General features: G+C 45.0%; 1 protein-coding gene across 1 annotated transcript in view; it reads left to right on the top strand.

Annotated features, from left to right (window-relative positions):
• The first annotated feature begins 15,446 nt into the window (after window positions 1–15,446).
• The window catches only part of WNT3 (Wnt family member 3), a 64,376-nt gene continuing 56,025 nt past the window's right edge, over window positions 15,447–23,797 (top strand). Inside the window, exon 1 of the mRNA XM_030220483.1 lies at window positions 15,447–15,529. Within this exon, the coding sequence (XP_030076343.1) occupies window positions 15,447–15,529 (83 nt within the window). The remainder of the gene's footprint in view (window positions 15,530–23,797) is intronic.

A 23,797-nucleotide genomic window follows, 5' to 3' on the forward strand; every position in this document is an offset into this window, starting at 1 on the left:
TATTCTAACAGGATGGGTGTGGATAGGTGAGGGGTGGGGTGATCAACAGAGAATACAGCTTTATGGTTTATAATGGGCTAGGAACCCCAGATCCTTGTTAAGTCCTTTCTGTTGGGTGTTAAAATATTCAATCATTCTGACTTCAAAGGTCTTATGTTCTTGTATGGTTTTAAAGTTACCTTTCAGTATTCTCACTGTGAAATCACTGGTACAGTGTCCTGGTTCTGTGAAGTGCTGTCCCACCGGGGTGGGGGCCCTACTGGCATCAGTATTGTTCATGTGATGTCTATGTAAATTGAATCTTGTCTTAAGCATCTGGCCTGTTTCTCCAATATAGCATCCTTCGTTACATTTTTTACACTGAATGATATATACCACATTGGAAGATGAGCAAGTGAAAGATCCCTTTATGTTGAATATCTTTCCTTTGTGGGTAACTGTGGGGTCCTGTGAAATATTTTGGCATAGTTTGCAACTGGATAAATTACAGGGAAGTGTGCCCTTCTGTTCCTTTTCAGTCTGTGATGGAAGTTTACTTCTGATTAGCTTGTGTTTTAAGTTGGGTGGTTGTCGGAAGGCCAGTACTGGTGGGGGTGGGAATATCTCTTTCAGTAATTCATCCTCCTGGAGATCTCTTATGATTTTCCTCAGTTTTTCCAGCTCTGTTTTCACTTATATACACTGTCAGCTAGCACATTTGCTTATTTCCGATCTGAGGAAGAAGGGCAACCTTCGAAAGCTAATCAAGAAATGTATTAAGTTATGTCCAATAAAAAAGGTATCATCTTATTTTCTTTTCCATGTTTTATTTTGTTTGATTTCTATTGCACTCCAAAATAAATCAGTTAACAAACCAAAATGTGGAGAAAGCACTGTTCCATAATGAGATGGAGTTCTTTTCCAATCCAATAACATAAAATACATTGCCATTAGCACTCGATGTCCATCTAGCAGCTGACAAAGTTCACCAAACTACAACAATCTATTAATCACCTATGTTCCATGTACACTATTTATGCAAATCACTCAAAACACAAAGAGGACAATCAATGGCATACCAAGGGTGTGAGGATGGATGCTGTCCATCCTGGGTGCAGAAAGTAAGGGAGTGCACTGAACAGCCATGCAGCTATCTGCTGTTGCAGTCCCCTACCCCCTCTGATGTCAACATCCTGTTCTTGGGCAGGGGACTGGCAGAGCTGACAGCCATGCAACTAGTAGAGGACTGGCTTAGTGGTTAGAGCACTGGTCTTGCAATCCAGAGGTGGCCAGTTCAAATCCCAATGCTGCTCCTTGTGATCTTGGGCAAGTCACTTAACCCTCCATGGCCTCAGATATGAACTTAGATTGTGAGCCCTCCTGGGACAGAGAAATATCCAGTATACCTGAATGTAACTCACCTTGAGCTACTACTGAAAAAGGTGTGAGCAAAATCTAAATAAATATTTGAGATTCTACATGGAATGTTGCTTTTCCACTAGCAACATTCCATGTAGAAGCCTGCCCTTGCAGATCAGCAACGCGGCCGCGCAGGCTTCTGTTTCTGTGAGTCGGACGTCAGAAGCCTGCGCGGCCGCGTTGCTGATCTGCAAGGAATGTTGCTAGTGGAGGAGTAGCCTAGTTAGTGCAGTGGAACATCGAACTTTGCTACTATTTGAGATTCCGTTGCTACTATTGGAGATTCTACATGGAATGTTGCTATTATTGGTGTTCTACATGGAATGTTGATGAGTGGCCTAGTGGTTAGAGCACCAGTCTTGCAATCCAGAGGTGGCAGGTTCAAATCCCACTGCTGCTCCTTGTGATCTTGGGCAAGTCACTTAACCCTCCATTGCCTCAGGTACAAACTTAGACTGTGAGCCCTCCTGGGACAGAGAAATATCCAGTGTACTTGAATGTAACTCACCTTCAGCTACTACTGAAAAAGGTGTGAGCAAAATAAATTGGAGGGAGGGAGGCAGGCAGCAGTGGTGGGTAGCAGGCAGTGGGCAAATAAGGGGGTGACACACCTGGAGGAGGGGGTTGCTCTGCCCTGAGTGGCAACCAAGCTAGGTATGCCACTGAGGATAATTCTATAAAGTAGCACATAGAGGGTAGGCTCTACGGTGTCAAAGATGCCATTAATTTACAGTTAAGCACCTATGTGCATTAGGCACTATTATATATATATATATATATAGTAGCACTTAAGTGCCATAACACCTAACTGCAAGGAGGGTTTACATGTGGGTGAGCCATGAGCACGTCATTAATAGAATTGATGCCAAGTGGCCAGTATTGGGGCACCTCGACTGAGGTGCCAATTTATAGAATGTATTTATTTATTTATTTGTTACATTTGTATCCCACATTTTCCCACCTATTTGTAGGCTCAATGTGGCTTACATAGTACCGGACAGGCCTTTGCAGGCTCCGGTGTGAACAAATACAGGGTGATGTTGTGGTAAGATCAAGTTCATGTGGCACAGCCACATTAGGGAATCAGAGAACGGAAGAGTTGTGTTATGTCCATTACGTGCTTTAGTTTGGTTGTGTTGTAGAGATTAGGCATTTAAGTTGGATCAGTAGGGTATGCCTTTTTAAACAGGTTGGTTTTTAGTGATTTCCGGAAGTTTAAGTGGTCATACATCGTTTTCAAGGCTTTTGGTAATGTGTTCCACAGTTGTGTGCTTATGTAGGAAAAACTAGATGCGTAAGTTGTTGTGTATTTAAGTCCTTTGCAGCTTGGGTAGTGCAGATTTAGATAAGATCATGTTGATTCGGATGTATTTCTAATTGGTAAGTCGATCAAGTCTGTCATGTAACTCGGGGCTTCTCCGTAGATGATTTTGTGAACCAGGGTGCAGATTGTCACCAAACCATCACATCAACAATGTGTGCTGTTATAAACAGTTCCTAAAGGTCTCTTTTACTAAAGGGTTTGTGTGCGGAACCATTCTGGAACTACCACAGGTTCCCTTACCACACGGACATTTCTTTTCCCCCCAAAATGGCCAACCTTTGACCTGTTGTGGTAAAAAGGGGCCTCAGAGCACATCAAAAACGCATGCTGATACTAGCACAGGCCCCCTTTTACTGCAGCTTAGTAAAAGGACCCCTTAGTCAATACTGTGCACGTGAAGGTTAATTATATATAGGGCTTTTTTGAGGGGGTAATTGGGGGTACTAGGTACCGGCACCTTTTCCATTGTCTGCTAAAATTGACCCACGGTCCCCAAGTTTTAATGAAAGAGCTCAGGCTCTACACACCAATTCTGCCTTGTCATAGATTCTGTGAGTGGTTGCAGGGGGCCTGGCTATTGTGGGGTGGGTCCCTCAGTGATCACTCCACCCCTGAAGGGTGGCCTGGCATTTGAGTACCGGCACCTTTTTCGCTAGAAAAAAAATGCACTGATTATATAACACCTACCTGTCCTTATAACGTTCTAGTGAATGTGGCAGAGAATGAGCCTGGATTACTTACACCTGCACGAGAGCAGTTGTAATCGAAGGTACTTTAAGCACATTTTCAGGTACATTAAGGTATTTCATAGTCTACATGCCATCCACCCATGCACTGCTGAAGTTCTGCGCTGCTAAACTACATGCCATCATGCCATGCCAGTCATTGTTGATGAAAGTAACTAACTCGTTAGTCTCGCTCACACACACAAGGAGTGACTCGGGCTGCACATACTGCAGTGGGACATGTTTATCCACTCCTATCCTAGCTGAGATAATATTTAACCATCTCTCTGACCTCATATGCAACTTTCTTTAAATCAATCACCTTACTTTCTAGCTCTTCCTACTTTCTTACCCTTCTATATGTTACATCTTTGCTTTACCCATTCGCTATCACCTATAATGTTCTATTACGTATTGTGTTGACATTGTAAATAGTATACTATGCCATACTTTGTATTGTTTTTTGAATATTTTTACTGCTTTAATTGCCTCCTGCTCATGTTTGATCTGTTCTTACTGTACACCACCTTGAGTGAATTTCTTCAAAAAGGTGGTAAATAAATCCTAATAATAAATAAATAAAAAGGGAAAGGGACTTGTTATGTTGCCTTTCTGGGGTTTTTGCAACTATATTCAAAGTGATTTACATACAGGTACTTATTTGTACCTGGGGCAAAGGAAGGTTAAGTGAGTTGCCCAGAGTCATAAGAAGCTACAGTGGGAATTGAACCCAGTTCCCCAGGATCATAGCTTGCTACTCCTCCACTAACAGCATTCCATATGGAATCTCAAATAGGAACAGGGAAATGGGACTTTATATATATATATATATAGAGAGAGAGAGAGAGAGAGAGAGAGAGAGAGAGTCACATTTAGGATAGTTGGGTTAAGGCAGTTTCAGTCTGAAATACAAGTCCCAGAAGGCATTGTAGGCAAGGAGCCAGGGGGTGAGATGAAGAACCCAGACTGGACTCCTAGCTGCAATAGGGGAAGACATGGGTGTAAGCTGGCAGGACGTGTAGATTGGCTGCCACTAGGGGGAAAGAGATAGGAAACCCTGTGTGTAGGAGCTCATCATTAGTCTAATGCTCAACTCAGCTGGTATGGGTGTGGGAGAAGCTAATGGAAGGAGAATGATTGGTTGTGAGAGCAGAAGCCAGGGATTGATTAGGCAGGTGGGAAGGAGTCCTAGAGGAGAGAAGCAGTTGCAGGCTGAAAACTCTTGGGTAAGAGAGGTCCCTAAAGTACTGAAGCAGGCTGAAATCCCTTGGGTGTGAGGAAGTCCCAAAAGTATTTGGAGGCTGAAAATCCTTGGGTAATAGAGGTCCCTAAAGTATTGAATTTACCAGTGAAGCTGATGCAGGGTGAAATCCCTTGGGTATGAGGAGTCCCTAAAGTATTGAACTCTCCTGAAGGTAAAGAGAGTAGAAGGTAGAAACTGCTGCTTTGTGATTTAACTGTGATGATGAAATGAAAGAACTGCTTCTATTTGGAATTGAACTACTGTTTATTGTGCACTGGATAAAGAGCCCAGACTGGAGCTGACTGTGAGCCTATATTGAATCCTGATATGTGCTGATAGCCTACTGCTTAAAGGGGACTATTTGCCACTCACTTTCAGGTGGCTTATATGTGCTTAAGATTGAAGGTGAATGCTGCTGTTGGAACTGTGTATCAGGTCTACTAGAAACCTGCATGGAATAAAGTCTAAGATTGAAGTTGCAGGTGGACATTTATTTCTTGACTGTACCGGGAGCCTGTGGTTGGAGGAGATTGTTCTATCCTTGGCTGCACATAGAGGTACCTGGTTACTATATATATATATATATATATATATATATATATATATATATATATATATATATATATAAACGACAGTGGCATCTGAGGGAGGTCTATGACACAACCCACACTGCATCACAAGGGGACATACAGCCCCACAAAAAAACCCTTATGGAATTAGCCCCCTCACAGACTAACCGGTCAATATTCAGCAAGTGGCAGTCAATGTTTTTTTTAAGCACTGAGCATCACTGGCTAAATTACACCCAGATATTCAATCCTGGGCCATGCCAGACACGTGCCAGCACATTTACAGGTCCTGGCCGATATTCACCCAGGACCCGCATAAGACTGTGTCAGGCTGCAGCTGCTTGGGAAAGACAGCTCACTGCAGTGTAACACAAAGAATAAGACTCACAAGCAGTGAGCTGTCTTTCCCAAGCAGCTGCAGCCTGACACAGTCTTATGCGGGTCCTGGGTGAATATCGGCCAGGACCTGTAAATGTGCTGGCACGTGTCTGGCATGGCCCAGGATTGAATATCTGGGTGTAATTTAGCCAGTGATGCTCAGTGCTTAAAAAAACCATTGACTGCCACTTGCTGAATATTGACCGGTTAGTCTGTGAGGGGGCTAATTCCATAAGGGTTTTTTTGGTTTTTTTTTTTTTATGGGGCTGTATGTCCCCTTGTGATGTGGTGTCATAGTCCTCTCTCAGAGTCCTGTGCCCCCTCAGATGCCACTGTCGTTTAAATGTTGGTGGTTTAATCAGACTGGTTGATCGGTGTTGCTGGCGTTTGGAGGCAGAACCTTGTGATATATACCACTGGGAGGGGGGTACAGTCTGATGAGGAAATTGTCAGGATTTAGTATGTTCAAGAAATAAATTCTGGGAACCTGACAAGGCATTGTGGGTACGGTAGGACCTTGGATAACTGCAAACTCTGTATCAATAAAGCCTGACTTCAACGCAAGGCCACTGTCCTGGGAGGCTGACTGGGGACCTAGATAGGGAGAGTCCCCTTAAGAATTGTTTTTCTGAAGGTGGTGTGTATACTACATTGTTTTGATGGGATCGGACTAGAGCACGGCAAGGACTGCGAGCTGTGGTTCTTTGGGCTGTGTTTTGGTGAGATCAGACTGATGTCTTGGTAGGGTGCAAGTGAGAATCTCCAGGGTGCATTCCCCAATTGCAAAGCAGCATGGGCAATGCCCCCCCCCCCCCCCCAATGATAGCGCATGCTGGATGGTGCTGAGGCATGCACAAACAAGAGCTTTTGTTCCAGGTATGGCTGTGAGTGATGGTCTTCCTGAGAGAACCAGAGGTCATCAGTGAGCTCCCTCAATCTGTCCTTATGACGGGACCATTTCTGCAAGTGAGGTGGTTGACTTATAACCAGTTACAGTGGGATACAAACCTTCTTTGGGCTGGCAATCCCTGATTTTCTGTGCTAGTTTGCACCTGGCTTCGCTATGCAGCTACTCCATTGCAGCGTACTTCATGATTGGAGGGTCCGAAACCCGAGAGAGAGGGACCAGTAGCAGCTGATCAGCAGCAGCCCCAGTATTTGGCAGGCACCAGGCAGGGAACTGGTAAGTAGGGCTCCATATAGCTAAGTGCAGGAACAGTGTAATGCAGAAAGTTTTGCCAGTGCATCTGGGCACACATGCAGCCCTAAAGCAAGCAGCGGCCTGTGCATGGGGGCATAAAGGCTTGCATCCATCGGGCAAACAGGCAGGATGAGGTCTGTAAGTACTTGCCGCTGACTGCGGGAGCTCTTTAGTCCTTACTGCTTAGTGCAAGAGCAGAGTCCTGGAGAGTGTTTTGCCTGTGCATATAGGTGCTGAGACATGCAGCCCTAAAGCAAGCAGGCAGCCTGTGCATGTGGGCGTGGAGACATATGGCCATAGAGCAAACAGGAAGGGTGAGGTCTGGTAGTCCAATATCTTGGACATACTCCTCTCTTCAGACTGGAACCTCATAGGATGATGTAGGGTTGTTGAGCAGATTGCATGTTGTTGGTAGAGAGCTGAAGAAAATCCAACCATTAGGGATCGTAGAAAATTTAGACTGAGGCAGGAAGTGCGGTCACCTGGACTTGCCCAGCAGGGGCATCCACTGCTCATGCTCAGAGGGATTAAAAAAAATCTCTCTGAGTTATTGCAGAGCATTTCCATCCAGTGGGAGCCATCAGATGACATCACCTATTTGTGGCTGACGCATCCTGCTTCTCCTAGGAGAATTGAGGGCACAGTTCGCCTAACAGCCCAAGAAAAAGCGAGGGAAGCTCTTGACATAGGTGTTAGTTCTGTGGGTGCAGAGGGCACTGGAGCATCCTCAGTATTGAGCAAACGCCTTCACTGTGTCCAGAGAGAGGTCTTTTGTTTTGGATCTCACTATGGCTCTTGAACAGTGTCCAGCTGATACCTTGCTATTTTTTGTCAGAAGTCTTTAAATTGGTTAGTACATTGAGTTGTTGATTTACTGTTGTTATGACAAACTGGGATTTCTTCTTACTATGCTATTTTCTGTTGTGTTGCGTCTTTAACTGAAACCTTGAGAAGGACGATGCAGTTTATTTCTCTTCATTCTCCTGCCTCCACTGAAAGTGGGACTTGAGGACTTTTCACCAAACTGAGGAAACAAATCCACATTCTGCCCTTCATGAAAAAGATGTGGAAAATGGAAAGATGTTGGGTCATAAAAGGGGGGGGGGAAGCAACCATCAGAAGCATATAGTTAACCACAGTAAGCAGGCAAACCAGTTTTGTCTTAATTGGTCTGTTTATGTATGTTTTATATTATCCTCTACTGCAGTGTTTTCCAACCTTGCCCTAGAGGAATTCCAGCTTGCAGGATATCCAAAACGAACATGTATGACAGAAATGTTGCATACACTGGGTTTCTACTCTATGCAAATCTCTCTCATGCATATTCATTACACTTATTCTGAAAACCAGACCTGTTAGGTGTGCTTCCAGGAGAGTATTGAGAATCACTAATGTGTTTGTCCTCTTGGAAAGGCAAGTAAGAAGCAAAAATGGATTATATTGAACATACACAATTATATACACAGACACATATGTATACATATCAGCATGCATTCATCTAAACACTTGCATGCAAATACACACAAATATACTTGCAAAAAAACACCCATGTACATAGCAATACACATACAGGACTACCATTACACCGGCACAGTCGGGTTTTCAATATTTCCAAAATGAATATGAATGAGATCTATTCGCATACAATGGAAGCAGTCCATGCAAATACATATTCGTTGTGGAAATATTGAAAACCTGACTGGGTTGTGGCCCTTGAGGACCGTGGTTGCCCACCTTTGATGTAGACACACAAGGAACCACAGAGTTTGGTCACTAGATAATAACTCCCTTGGTCCAAAGGTTTGAACCACTGTCTTCTCTAGCATCACAAACCCTAACTTAAGGCTCTGAAACCTGGCCTGGGATTCCGACAGCCATTTGGATTTTTAGGACATCCACAATGAATATGCATAAGAAAAGGGAGCAGCAGTGTCGTCGACAGACTGGGCCTGGCCCGGGGCAAGGCCGCCCCCAGGGCCCCCCTCTGTCCGCCACCGGGCCCCCTGCATTGAAATCACAGTGCCTCTCACCTCCATGTGAAAGCGCTGCAGGCAGCAGGGCAGCAGATCACCTCCCTTCGGCCCTCCTTCCCTCCTTGTGTCCCGCCCTCACGGAAGTTACGTCAAACGAGGGCGGGACACAGGGAGGGAAGGAGGCCCGAAGGGAGGCGATCTGCTGCCCTACTTCCTGCAGCGCTTTCACACAGAGGTGAGAGGCGCTGTGCTTTCAATGCAGGGGGCCCAGCCTGGTGGCAGATGGTCGACGATGGAGGGCGGGTGGGACTGCAGCGCCGGGCCCCGCCCCTCTCAGTGGCTATGGAGAGCAGTAACATTTATCAGCTTAGAAGAAACACACCCCACACACAGACACACACACACACACACATAATGTGCCATGCATTTTATGTGGTCACTCTGTGGCATCTCTTATAAAGCATCCAGCCAGAGTACTATGACATTTTGCTACTGCACCAGTGGACTGTGAGCAGTTGAGGAAGGATGTAGACTTGAGCAAGCTACTGCTTAACCTTAATAGCAACAAGGAATAAATCTTGCAGGGTACTTGTAGCCTGGATTGGCCAATGTGAGAGAGCATGCTGAGTTCAGTGGACCGACTTATGGTCTGACCCACTTCACATGTTCTTAAGCTCTAGCAGTTCCTATAAACTACCACCAGAGGGAGCCAGAGCCCACTTAAGCCATGGTGGGCAAAATCACCTGAATGTTTTTCCTATCAGATTATTGTCTCCTTTTGTACATGTGAGAGTTTTTAAGGTAAGAGAGAGCAAGAGACTGTTTTTCGGTCAATAGGATAATACCAATTCTTTAACCAATAAAAGGACATGATTTCTGTGGAGGAGATAGTGGAAATTCCCCAGAAATTTTGCAGCTTTTGACATATAGATTTGGTTGTATTAAGCATTAAATGGAATTTTAGCCTCATTTAATTGGGGTTAAACTCATGTAAACTGACATGGGTCCCTAGTCTCTGCTGATTGCTATGTGATGGATCAAACAGAGGGTCAGAACCAGTGGCATAGCCACAGGTGGGCTTGGGTGGGTTGTGGCTCAGGTCCACCCAACCGTAGCACATGTTTAGTGGTAACTGGTGGGAATCCCAAGCTCCACCAGCTGAAGATTTCCCCCTGATGGTAACAAAAATGCTACTCTCCACGACACCAGCACCTGTGCATGCTCAGTTTTCAGTGCATTCTTGCTGCCAAGGTGGAAAGAAACCAGCTGAGATTTTTTTTTTTGGAGGGGGGGGAGAACACTTGGTTCCCACCCAATTCTTGCCTAGACCCACCCAAAATCTGTTGTCTGGCTACGCCTCTGCCCCCATTCCCACTGACCTACAGCCTCTGGTACTGACTCTTTTGGATCTCAGGGTGATGGGAAAGGTGCAGGGTTTGGGATAACTGCCATGGTGGAATCCTTTCATACAGTCAGCTGAGAGAACTTTCCTCCTTTTATTATCTGCTTACATAATAGGGTTATATCATTCTAATTTATTACATTAAAACCCAAAGAAACTCAAAACTCTTCATTTTTTTCAGACCCGTCAAAAACATTCACTACTCTGACATTTCCAGTTAATCCTCAATTTCCTGCTGTCTATAAAATAATAAAATCTAGAACTGAAAACCCTTTTCATGCTCAAGAATCAGTCACAAGCTGTGCCATCTCCCAGTCTAAAAATTGATGTGATTACTGTAGGTTCCTGCAGCTCTCACTAGTTACCACCAGAGGCCACTCTAAAGCAACATTTATCTGTGCTGGTAAAATCCAAAATTTGCAGGTCTAAAAGGATGGATTCTTCAGCCAATGGTTTTCTTCTTACTCTGCGTTAGAATGAGACAAGGAGAGGCAGAGGGACAATTGCATAAACCTATAATGAACCAGGACCAGGGACATCAGGTGTGAGAGGGGACTACGCCCATAACATAGGGACAGATGTTATCAACTTACAGCTGATTCAGGACAGGGATATTAAAGGTGAGAGTTATTCTAAAGGTAACAGGTACAGAGACATGATGTGGAGGGGCATTTCTGAAAGAGCATCCAAGTCAGAATTAGGACATCCTGCTCATAACATCCAAAACCACCCAGTTATTAAAGTCCACCTTCTATATTATCCTGCAGTACACCATCCTTCTCTCTTCCCTTACCAAATCTTTGTACATTACCAATTGTATCTGATATCCTGAAATGTCTATGTCATAACAAAACTCTGTAAGCCACATTGAGCCTGCAAATGGGTGGGGAAATGTGGGATACAAATGCAATAAATAAAATAAAAATATTTTTAAAAAAAACCCCAGCTATCTCACAGTCATTTTCAAACAGGAAAAACATTTGGATTTCCTGTTTGAAAATATGTGAGAAGGACATTCTTGTGCTGAAAACATTCAAAATGAACAGCCATTTTCCAAAATGAAACATTCAAACTATGAATGCCAAAAAAGCAGGCATAAAAACATTTGGCATCATTTGTACAAAAATGGTCACACAGATGTCACTGTTCAGTGGACTTTAAACCACGTTATATATTATTGAGAGCCCTCCAGAAACAGATAAAAAAAACCCACTGCACTTAAAGGTACACCACTACACTCGACATCGTGCTTGCAGGTGTCTTATAAACTCAGGTACAGTAGGTATTTATTTCTATGTTCCAGGAAGACTCACAGAAATAGAAAAAGTGAGAGTCACACCTGGGTCCTGTGGTTCGAAGTCCACAGCACTGATGATTGAGCTGCTCCTTACACTTGCTTGCTGCTCTCTTCGGAATGACCATCATAGTGAAGCTGTCATAGAGCCTGGTATCCACTCTCACTTGTTAGGGAGAGGAAGGGGTCAGTGATCACTAGGAGATTAAGGAGGGGTCATGCTTTCATCCCTCCAGTGGTCTGCTGCTCAATCAGGACACCTTTTTGTACCCTGGACGTGATTGAAACAGGTCTAGATACAAACGTCCTTCCTTTTAGACTTGAATGCATCTCCCCAATTATTGCTAAAAGACATTTTAACCTAGTCCAGCCGGAAACACGCCTCCAACATGCCCCCTCGCTATCTGGGCAAATGGCCATGTGAAACGTCCAAATTCTGCCTTTTGAAAATCTTGATTTGGACGTTTTCAGAAAATAGACTCTTTTTTTTTTTTGGTCAGTTTGAGATGTCCGTCTGCTTCAAAAATGAGCGCCATGGGGTAAGAAAGGAACTGTACAGGAACCACAGTTGGCAAGAGAAGCAATGATAAAAAAAATTAGGGTTCTAGGAACTGCAATAATGAGGCATGCATAATGTCACCCCTCCAGTGCAACAGAGCTGGACAGCCAGAATAAAAGGCAGGAGGAAGAGGGGACATAGCTCCCGGCCGCATTCAGCTGGATTTTCTATTGTTTCAGTACCGAGAATCAGTTGATCTATCTGAACTCTACTAAACCAATAGATTTCCAGTGTAGAACATGTTTGCTGTGAGTGTCAGAACCTGAGTTAAAATACTCCTAAACACAGAGAAAGGCTTTGGATGGGGCTGTTCTTCAAGGAGAGAGGAAAGAATTGGGTTTAAAAGTGAAATGAAAATAAAGAGCCACGGGCTGCTCTACTGCTGTTATTTTAAGCCCTATATCAAGGGACTGCCCCGTCCCCCACTGCCAAGTTTCAGAAGGGATCCTTCAGAAGAACTGAGTATAGCCTCCCATCCAGGCTTAAAGGCGGCTGTGAAGAGAGCAAAGCTGCCTGAAACCTTCTTTTGGTTTCCCTGGGAACAGACCCTGCTGGAGTCCTTTCTCAAGCTGCTTTCTCTCTCTCTCTTTTTTCAAATTGTTCTTTCATATTAAAGCTTTCCAGTATTGTTTCCTCGGGGGTTTGTGTTTTTCCTCTCACATCCGGAGCCAGCTCTGGGAGTGCCGAGTATCCCCAATATTGAACAAGCGCCTTCATTGTGTCCAGGAAGCAGGGGCGTAGCTACATGGGGCCAAGGGGGCATGGGCCCCCATAGATTTGGCCCTGGCCCCCCCTGCCACCAATCCCTTCGACCCCCCCCCCCCCCCCCCGCCAGCCAAAGTCCTCTTCTTTGGCGCAGCCATGTTGCTGATCTGCTAGCGCAGGCTTCTGTTTCTGTGGGTCTGACGTCCTGCATGTGCAGGGCATCAGATACACAGAAACAGAAGCCTGCCCTTGCAGATCAGCAACGCAGCCACGCCAGAGAAGAGGACCGGCTGGTGGGGGTTGGGGACCCCCACCAGCAAAGGTACCCGACGACGGGGAGGGTTGGTGGTGGCAGGAAGAGGGGGTTGAAAGGGTTGGTGCCGGGGGGGGGGTCAAAAATGGCAGGGGCATTAGTAGCGCCAGGGGGGGGCTAAAATGTGCCCTCTCCCCTCGGGCTCTGGACCCCCCTCCCACCGAAGTCTGGCTAAGGCCCTGCCAGGAAGGGGTAAACTATATTGTGCTTGGCACCCCCCAGTCATTCTGAAATGTTGGTCCCTGTGTCCAGACTTCGTTCACATGCTTAATTATGGGACTTAACTGGTATAGAGAGTAAATATACAGTCACCTTCTCTCATTACACATATCAGCTTATACGTTCACACATGTATCATTATCCACACCCACACACGTTTGCAGACACACCATCGCAGCACAGTGGCCAATTGGTCTACCTTGGCTATGACGTCATAGGTGAGCTATGACATCATGGCATCGGTCTAATTATCCAATCGGACGCCACGCTCTGGGATTCTATTTGGGACAAGATTCTAGATTCGGCTACTACAGCTACAGGGATCTCTTAACAACTGACGCCCCTATTTGCAGGGTGTTTTGCGCATTATTAACTGCAAGCTTCCTTCTTTCCAGCAGTATTGCTGCAATTTGTGTGTTAAAACTGCAAACGCACCGATATGGTCAGGACATTTGTGTAACTGGTACTGGGCACGTATTAACATTCTCTTCTATATGAATTCCAGTGCATGGGGGTTACGGATTTCCTTTAACTACTACTCATTTGGAAGAGTAATGTTTTAATATCGCGCAGTAGCCGAGTACGACTTGTTTCAGGTCGATGGTCTTCTGTTACTCTTGTGCGGAGCAACACTGCCACCTTGTGGACAAACACGATTCATACTCTGAAAGATTCTCCAATGGTTGTTTTACGCTTTGGTTTGATTTCTGTCTTTCCTACCCCTGTAAGAAGGGGTATATTTTGTACTTAAAAAGAGTTTGGAAGAAAGGGGAAAAAAGGGAGGTAAATTCCTGAATAAATCGTGCGTCACGCAGGGAGTAGAATGGAATCAGAGGTTTTTATGTTTGGAGCCGTTAAAATAAGGCGGCTTTATAACAAACAGAGTAACCGAAATAGCATCTTAGCCTAGCACTGATGCAAACATGTATCACGCAGTTTCATTGTGGATATCCAGAAAGTCAGACCTCTGTGGGGGATCAGACCTAAGAGTTGGAACTGTTTGCATTTATAAACTGAGGTTGATGAATTGATGTTTAGCCAAAGAAGACCACATACATTTTCTTGAGCCGTTATCAAATCCAACACCTGGACTGATATCGTGAGCAGTGAAACAGTAGCTTCCTTTAATTTTTCTTTGCTGGGATGGTAAGACACTTGACTGGGGCCCCCAGACATGTTCAGGTATTCACCATTTCAACTGCTGGTATCAGTTTGCCCTCAGGGAAGGCCTAGCATATGCCAGTTTCTCATGCATATTCACTGTGGGTTTGTAAAGTCCTGCCTGTAACATCCTGGGTGGGACCCTAGCAAGGAAGTTGCCCAGTGCCAGTGCATTGATAGCTAGCCAAGTCAAACCTTTTCCCTGCGCCATGGACTACTGACAGCGAGTAATCTTTTGCCAGTTTTCTGCCGATACCTGAAATGGACTTAGCCGCACCCAATACCCTTCACCAGAACCCATGAGAAATGTAATAATATTAACTTACAAAAAGTTCTACCCAGAACGAATGGAGCTTATTTTCCAGGCCATGAGCATGTAGTCTGCAGATGTGAGTGGATCCGAAGGGGGAGGGAGAAGAACTCCCCCCCCCCCCCCTTACCCCTGTCAGAATCTTCAATAGCAGGAAATAATAATTATCCCAGACTGGTTTGAAGGTATGTTAGATTCCTTTCTCTTTTTTTTTTTTTAAGCTTTCAGACACACAGCAACAAAAAAACACAGTTGGGAGGGCCGGGAAGAAGCTGGAGTAAGTGACAGCTCAGTATCATAAAATCATTCCCTACCTTAGGCCATGAGCTATGATTGGTCGCTGTTGACATCTCAAGCTTGACACTTTTAATATGAGCTTCCAGAAGATCTGTGAAGGGAGAGAAGACAACCTCCTACCTCCCCCCCCCCCCCCCCCCTCCAACCACCACCATCACCACAACACCCCCCTCCAGCCTTCCTAGAATATAGAAGAAAAAAATCTCAGCCTTTCACAACCCCACACGTTTAGGAAACCAGAAAGTTACTCCTAACTCAACCAACCCTTTTCAGGGAGACTTGGAATTGGGGGATTTTTCTCTTGCCTGTGTGTGTAGATCCCCTTGAAGGATTTTCAGTAAACAGCGCTGAACCTGATTCTTTCCCCTTGGACTAATGGATTTTTACTATCTGCTGGGCTTCCTCTTCTCCTGTGTAGTGAGCGGTAGGAAGGTTTTCGCCGGGTACCCGATCTGGTGGTAAGCTTTGTCCTTATGTATTATGATTCTCTGTCTTCGTGTTCCCATTCATTTTTCTCCTTTGATCTGAATTTATTTTATTTATTTCTTATTGCAAATGTTTTGCCCTACCCGGAGATTTGAGGGTTTTCTTTGTCTTTTACTATCCGCCGCTTCCTGCAGTATATTTATAACCCCTGTAAGAGTCAACAATTTCTCCTGTTATAGTGCAGCAGCCCGATTTCGTTTTGTGGGTTTCACCTCTCTGTAGTTTCATTACAGCAGAAAAAAAAAACCACATCTAAAAAGCAAAACTGAATCCTATTAAAGTGGAATATACAGCCCAAGAAATGCCCTCTACTGTGTATCTGTCGAGGCAAATGAGTTGCATTTGAACATATCAGGACAGGAATGAACCTCACTCATAAGCAGGGTATGTGCAACATAATCTCAGACTCTCAAATGTACTGCCTACCATTCCCCTAATTCTTGCATGGTGCCAAGGAGAGTTTCTTTCTGGGTGATTTAATATGTATCCAGGTGTGCTTGAACCCTTGTGTGAATTAAATATGTGGCACCCAGAACAATGGGAAATGTTTCTGTACCTTTCTGCCACATTTTGGTTTTGATCCTTGATTGCATTTCTTGTGCAGATTGCGTTTTCTTAATATTTTCTAATATTCTGAAAATATTTTCAGGAAAAGTGGAATTTCAATAGGACATGGGTGCTCCATTAATATAGTCAATCATAACAGTAATTTGTGAATACTTGAATTAGATTACCTGCTGCTACTGGTAATCACGTCTGCCTAAATTTCAACAGATTAATCTGGCCCCTGTTTGAAAATTTGCCATTATTAATGGCTTCAGCATGTTTGCCTGTATTTTTGTTCCAATCGCTTTCCTTATCCCGAATTCCTCTTGCAGGAAAGTGATCCTACTTTCTCACTAGAAAGCTGACCCCTGGGATCTTTGATATTCCAGAAGTGGAGTGAATTGCATGTAGTATGTTTTCGGTGTTCCCTTAGGGTTTGAACTGGTTGCAGTGAAGGAAGGGAGCTAAACAGAAGAAGAAAATCAGCTCAATTTGCCAGTTCCCCATTTTCCCTTTATTAACTGGTACCAAGCTGATATTCGTTCCTTGTTTTTTTTTGGGGGGGGGGGGTTAGTCCCAGCCACTTTTCTAGCCCCCCTGATTGTCATATAATGTTTTATGATTAATGGACCATGGGAAAACTCTTGACAAAATATATTCCCTTGCAGTTTCAGCTGGAAGTTTTCTATTTCTCTCTATTTTCTTTCAATTTTCCAAGATGTCCTTTTTTTCCCCTTGAGTTTGTTGGAAATCACAGCTGCAGGATCCTCACCTTTCTCTTCCTAAGTTCCTGTTTTCCCTGAAATAAGATGTTTCCTCCTGACTTAGGAAGAGCAGTTACTAACTGCTCGGTATCTTTTTGTGTGTGTTCAAAGTCCTTTATATCAGGAGCAGAGATGATCTTTTGCTGTCTGAATGGACTGGGTTGTCTTTTTCGGCCCCAACTTACTGTGTTACTAAACTGGGGGGGGGGGGGGAGTTTGGAAGGAGGTTTGAGGGTAGATGTTGGAGCTGAAGATGCTTATGGGTATGTTTTAGTCTATTTCCCCATCTGATAACGCAACTTTGGAAAGTGAGAGGGCTTGAATTTAATTATTAGAGCAGAAGATAAAGAGCATCCCCTGCCAGGTGGCCAGTGTTGTGCCTGACACTCCAGACAGGCTACACTTCTTTCTTTCTTTCTTTCTTTCTTTCTTTCTTTCTTTCTTTCTTTCTTTCTTTCTTTCTTTCTTTCTTTCTTTCATAATTGTATTCCATATTATCCGAATACAATTATCCAGCTCTATGTGGCTTACATAAGTAATAAACAGTACAAGTTAATGTATAATATTAACACATCTATGTAAGCCACATTGAGCCTGCAAATAGGTGGGGGAATGTGGGATACAAATGCAACAAATAAAATAAAAAAAAAATAATACATGTTATAAAAACTGTAAGAGTTAAAGGAACATTCTTGAAAAAGTAGCAGTGACGAGCAACATCTAGTGAAGGAATTTATTGAAAACAAAAGCCTTCTAGAATTTGCGAAAGGTCAGATAGTTTATTGAGTTGTCTTATTTCCCTTGGGATAGAATTCCACCATTTAGTGGCTAAATGCCTTTCTTCAGGGTTGTACCTGTCATTGTGTGCAGGTTACTCCCATCTATGCCCATTTAAAGTTTAGCTTTGATCAGGGCCGCCGGGCCTGGGGCAGGGCCGCTACTGCTGCCCCACCCCCAGGACCACTGCTGCTGGCAGTGGTGTTCCTAGGGGGGCTGACACCCGGTGCAGCGCCCCCCCGGATGCAGCGCAACCCCCCCCCCCGGCGAAAGGACACCCCCCCACAAAAGAACCCCCCCCCCCCGGGTGCATGCCTCTGGGGGGTGCCGCGCGCACCTTTCCTTCATTCATTCCATGCTCCCTCTGCCCCGGAACAGGAAGTAACCTGTTCCGGGGCAGAGGGAGCATCGAACGAACGAAGGACAGGCACGCGCGGCACCCCCCCAGCGGTGTGCACCCGGGGTAGACCGCACCCACCGCCCCCCCTAGGAACGCCATTGGCTGTTGGTCCCCCTGGACTGTTGCATAGCCAGACTACAAAACTTGGGGGAGCCAGAGCAATACTAAATGTCTATTTTCTTATGTATTTCCACTATTCATGATGTACTATAAGCCACATTGAGCCTGCAAAGAGGTGGGAAAATGTGGGATACAAATGCAATAAATAAATAAAGCTGAGGGGCACATTTTGCTCTACCTCCCTGCCCCCCACCGCAACTCCACATACCTTAGCTGGTGGGGGTCCCCAAGCCCCACTAGCAGAAGCCTTCCTTGTTCCTCCAGCACTGTTTTCTACCGCATTGCCTGCCCTGCAGCTGCTTTTTCTTTCACGTCCCACATGCATGCTCAACATGAGGGGAAAAGCAGCCGTAGCACAGGCAATGTGGCAGAGAACAGCGCTGGAGGAAGCTTCTGCTGGTAGGGCCTGGGGACCCCTTCCTGCCAAACCAGACACCCCGAAGCCCTGTGTCTGCTCCTCTCTAGCCTCTAAGGGAGGCCCAGCACCGGAGTTTTCGCTCTCCTGCTCCTGTCAGGACATGATCACCCAGGTCCCGTCAGAAGCAGGAGAGCGACAGACCCCTGCACCAGACCCCCCCCCCCCCTTGGAGGCCAGGCCCAGGGGAATCTTGCACCCCTGTCCCCCCCCCCCTCTTGGTAGCCCTGGCTTTGATGCCATCCTCTGTATCTATTGCATTCATATTTTTTATTCCGTCACTGTTTTTATCTTCATCACCTCCACTGAGAGGCATCCACCACCCTTTCTATGAAAAGTATTTCCTGAAGTTACTCCTAAGTCTACCATTTTCTCATTGCTGGAAAAGGTTGATGAGTATATTAATATATTTAAAGTAGTTAAGGGTCTGTATCATATCTCCTTTTTTCCTGTTTTCATTCTAGGATATATATCTATATGTGATATATATATCCAATAGGATATATATATTCAGGTCTTCAAGTCATATTATGCTCCTGTTCCATATCACATACAGCTCCTTTGGATTTCTAAACGCCCAGTGAATCATTCTGTATTTAATTCCATTAAAGTTTAACTGCCAAACATTAGACCATTCTTCTAATATTTGGTGTATCCATTCTGTTGCATATCTTTGAATCTTCCACAGAAAACCCCAAAACATTTCCCCTTTTAACCTTTTGGCAATGTCACTTTCAAATGTATTTAATAGAAGTGGCCTTAGTACTGATCCGTGAGTAGCTCCTTGTGACTCTGGGCAAGTCACTTAACCCTCCATTGCCCCATGTAAGCCGCATTGAGCCTGCCATGAGTGGGAAAGCGCAGGGTACAAATGTAACAAAAATAAAATAGATACTATTGGAGATTCTACATGGAATGTTGCTACTATTGGAGATCCTACATGGAATGTTGCTACTATTGGAGATTCTACATGGAATGTTGCTACTACTGGAGATTCTACATGGAATGTTGCTATTCCAGTAGCAACATTCCATGTAGAAGGCTGCGCAGGCTTCTGTTTCTGTGAGTCTGACGTCCTGCACGTACGTGCAGGACATCAGACTCACAGAAGCAGAAGCCTGCGCGGCCACATTGGTGATCTGCAAGGGCCGACTTCTACATGGAATGTTGCTAGTGGAATAGCAACATTCCATGTAGAATCTCAAATAGTAGCAACAGTGGAGGAGTGGCCTAGTGGTTAGGGTGGTGGACTTTGGTCCTGGGGAACTGAGTTTGATTCCCACTTCAGGCACAGGCAGCTCCTTGTGACTCTGGGCAAGTCACTTAACCCTCCATTGCCCCATGTAAGCCGCATTGAGCCTGCCATGAGTGGGAAAGTGCGGGGTACAAATGTAACAAAAATTTATAAATGCTTGAAATGCTGGAGGAGTAGCACTGTATATGAAAAACAAAGCAGCTGAAATGCAGGAGGCTTGAGGAAAGGAGGTAGCAATATGAATCACCAAGCAAAGCTGGACAAAGAAATGACCATAGAAATCCAAAAGTCAGGACAGAAAGGGCATGCTGTTGCTGGGAGATTTCAACCTGCAATGTCTTGTCTACAGAATCAGAAAGAACCAGTGAGTTGATAGATGCCTATCAAAGTGCTCAACTCAGAAAAACAGTGACGGAACCCACAAGGGAAGGGACGATGCTGGATCTAGTGCTCGCAAATGGGGAAAGTGTGTCTCATGTCCAGATGGGTATCCACCTGGGCAGTAGTGATCATCACACAATATGATCTGATGTAAGAGCTAAAGCAAAATGCAGACCCACAAAACTTAAAGTCCTGGATTTGAAACATGCTGACTTTAGTAAAATGGGGGAATACCTAAAGGAAGTGGAAAGACAGTGGCCCAAGCTCTAAGGAGATATAAAAATGGCAACAGATCTTAATGTAAGGATGGCAGATGAAATTTAATGTGGACACATGCAAAGTGGTGCACATTGGGAAGAAGAATCTGAATCATAGTTATCTGATGCTGGGGTCCACCTTAGGAGACAGCACTCAGGAAAAAGATCTAGGTGTCATCGTAGACAATACACTGCAATCTTCTGCTCAATGTGCGGCAGTGGCCAAAAAAGCAAACAGGCTGCTAGGAATTATTAGGAAAGGGATGCAAAATAAGAGCAGAAATATTATAATGCCTCTGTATCTTTCCATGGTGCGACCTCACCTTGAGTATTACATTCAATTCTGGTTGCCGTATCTCAAAAAAGATATAGTGGAATTAGAAAAGGTTCAAAGATGAGTGACCGACATGACAAAGGGGTTGGAACTCCTCCCATATAAGGAAAGGCTAAAGAGGTTAAGGCTTCTCGGCTTGGAAAAGAGACTGCTGAGGGGGGATATGATTGGGGTCTATAAAATCCTGAGTAGAATGGGTAGAAGTGAATTGATTTTTCACTTTTTCAAAAAGTACAAAGACCAAGGGTCACTCAATGACATTACATGGAAATACTTTTAAAACAAATAGGAGGAAATATTTTTTCACTCAAAGAATAGTTAAGCTCTGGAACTGGCTGCCGGAGGATGTGGTAACAGCGGTTAGCATATTTGGGTTTTAAAAAGGTTTGGACAAGTTCCTGGAAGAAAAGTCCATGGGCTGTTATTAAGATGGATTGGTAGCATGGAATGTTGCTACTAATTGGGTTTCTTGGATTGGCCACTGTTGGAAGTAGGATACTGGGCTAGATGGACCATTGGTCTGGCCCAGAATGGCTATTCTTATGTTCTCATGTTAAAGCATGAGGAAAAGGAAATTGATATGGTTCTCTAAAAAAGTGACTGAAAAAATAAAGACAAAAGAACAGCATTTGTGAAATAAGAGGAACACAGAAAAGAATTACCAGATAAACTCAAAGAAGCAAAGAGAAACATATGACTGGAAAATTTGGCTAGAGTTGTAAAAATAGGTGACAAGATATTTTCAGGTACATCAGAAAAAGGAGGAAGGCTAGAAATAGAACTGTAAGACTGAAAGATGCTAAGAACCGTTATACGGAGAGTGATAAGGAAAAAGCAACCTCTCTTGGACGCTGTCCCTTGGGAGGCGGTTAGGGTGAGGGAATGGGAGGGACATTTCTCCACAATTGATCTCATCAGTCCATATAGCAGTGGTCCCCAAACCTGTCTCCGGGGCAACCCCAGTCAGTCAGGTTTTCTGGATATCTACAATGAATATTCATGAGATTGAATTGCTTGCACTACTTCCATTGCATGCAAATTTCTCTCATGAATATTCAGTGTGATAGCCAGAAAACATGACTGAATGGGGCTCCCCAGAACAGGTTTGGGAACCACTGATATACAGTATCATATGTACCTTGTATACACAATGAAAAATGGGGAAACCACAGCAGCCAAACTTCACAATAAAATCATTTCAAACAAAAAAGGAATGCTGCTTCCCCCACAATACACACATCCTGCTGGGCAAGATTTCAGAGAGAGGAAGAAGAGGCCTAGCGATTAGAGCAGAAGTTCTCAACCCAGTCCTCAGGACTCACCCAGCCAGTCATGTTCTCAGGATATTCACAAACAGATTTGTATGCACAATGCACTGCCTTCTTTGTATAAAGATTTCTCTCATTCATATTCATTGTGGATATCCTGAAAACCTGACTGGCTGGGTGAGTCCTGAGGACTGGGTTGAGAACCCCTGGGTTACAGCAATGGACTAACAACAAGGAAAACCAGGGGTTAAATTCCACTTCTGCCACAGACACTCTTTCAGGCTTGTTTTTGAAAGTGATCGCCAGCGATCTTCCTACATAAATCGGGAGATGGCCGACGATCTCTCAAAAGCAGCGAAATCAGTATAATCGAAAGCGGCTTTTTTGACACCATCGCCATGCCGGCGAAAGTTCAAGGGGGCGTGCCAGCAGCATAGCGAAGGCGGGACATGGGTGGGCATGGGCGTGGCTACCAGATGGCCGGCTTTCACGGATAATGGAAAAAAAAGCGGTGTTAAGCAGTATTTTGCTGTGTTTACTTGGTCCTTTTATTTTCACGACCAAGCCTCAAAAAGGTGCCCCAACTGACCAGATGACCACCGGAGGGAATGGAGGATGACCCCCCAAGTGGTCACCAACCCCCTCCCACACTAAAAAAATAAAAATAAAAACCTTTTTTTTACCAGCCTGTATGCCAGCCTCAATTGTCATACCCAGCTCCCTGACAGCAGTATGCAGGTCCCTGGAGCAGTTTTTAATGGGTGCAGTGCACTTCAGGCAGGCAGACCCACTCCCCCCCCAAAACCCACTGTACCCACATGAAGGTGCCCCCCTTCACCCATAAGGGCTATGGTAATGGTGTAGAGTTGTGGGGAGTGGGTTTGGGGGGGATTTGGGGGGCTCAGCACCCAAGGTAAGGGAGCTATGCACCTGGGAGCTATGTGTGCTTTTTTTAAACATATTTAGAAGTGCCCCCTAGGATGCCCGGTTGGTGTCCTGGCATGTCAAGGGGACCAGTGCACTACAAATGCAAGCTCCTCCCATGACCAAATGCCTTGGATTTCGCCGGGTTTGAGATGGCCGGCATTTTTTTCCATTATCGCTGAAAACAAAACTGGCGATCTGAAACCCGGCGAACTCTGGCATTTGGCCGGGCTAAACCGTATTATCGAAAAAAAGATGGTCGGCCATCTTTTTCAATAATACGATTCCGGCCAGCTGTTGCGCCGCCGCCAAAATAGATCACCGGCGATCTATTTAGCCAGCGATGTTCGATTATGCCCCTCTTTGTGACCTTGGGCAGGTCACTTTCCAGCTTATTTCCGAAGGAGATGTCCAGCCAAATTCCGACACAAATCGGGATATGGCCGGCCATCTCCTGAAGCCGGTGAAATCAGTATAATCAAAAGCTGATTTTGGGCATCCCCAACTGCTTTCCGTCACCGGGACGGCCAAAGTTCCCGGGAGCATGTCGGAAGGGTAGCGAAGGCGGGATAGGGGCGTGCCTGGGCGTGCTTAACAGATGGGCGCCCTTGGCTGATAATGGAAAAAAGAAGGGCGTCCCTGGCGAGAATTTGGTCCACTTTATTTGGTCCCTTTTTTTTTAGGTCCAAGTCACAAAAAAGTGCCCGAACTGACCAGATGACCACCGGAGGGAATCAGGGATCACCTCCCCTGACTCCCCCAGTGGTCACTAACCCCCTCCCACCCTCAAAACAACAAC

The sequence above is a fragment of the Microcaecilia unicolor genome, chromosome 12 (genome assembly GCF_901765095.1).
Source record: "Microcaecilia unicolor chromosome 12, aMicUni1.1, whole genome shotgun sequence".
NCBI classification, from domain to species: Eukaryota; Metazoa; Chordata; class Amphibia; order Gymnophiona; family Siphonopidae; genus Microcaecilia; species Microcaecilia unicolor.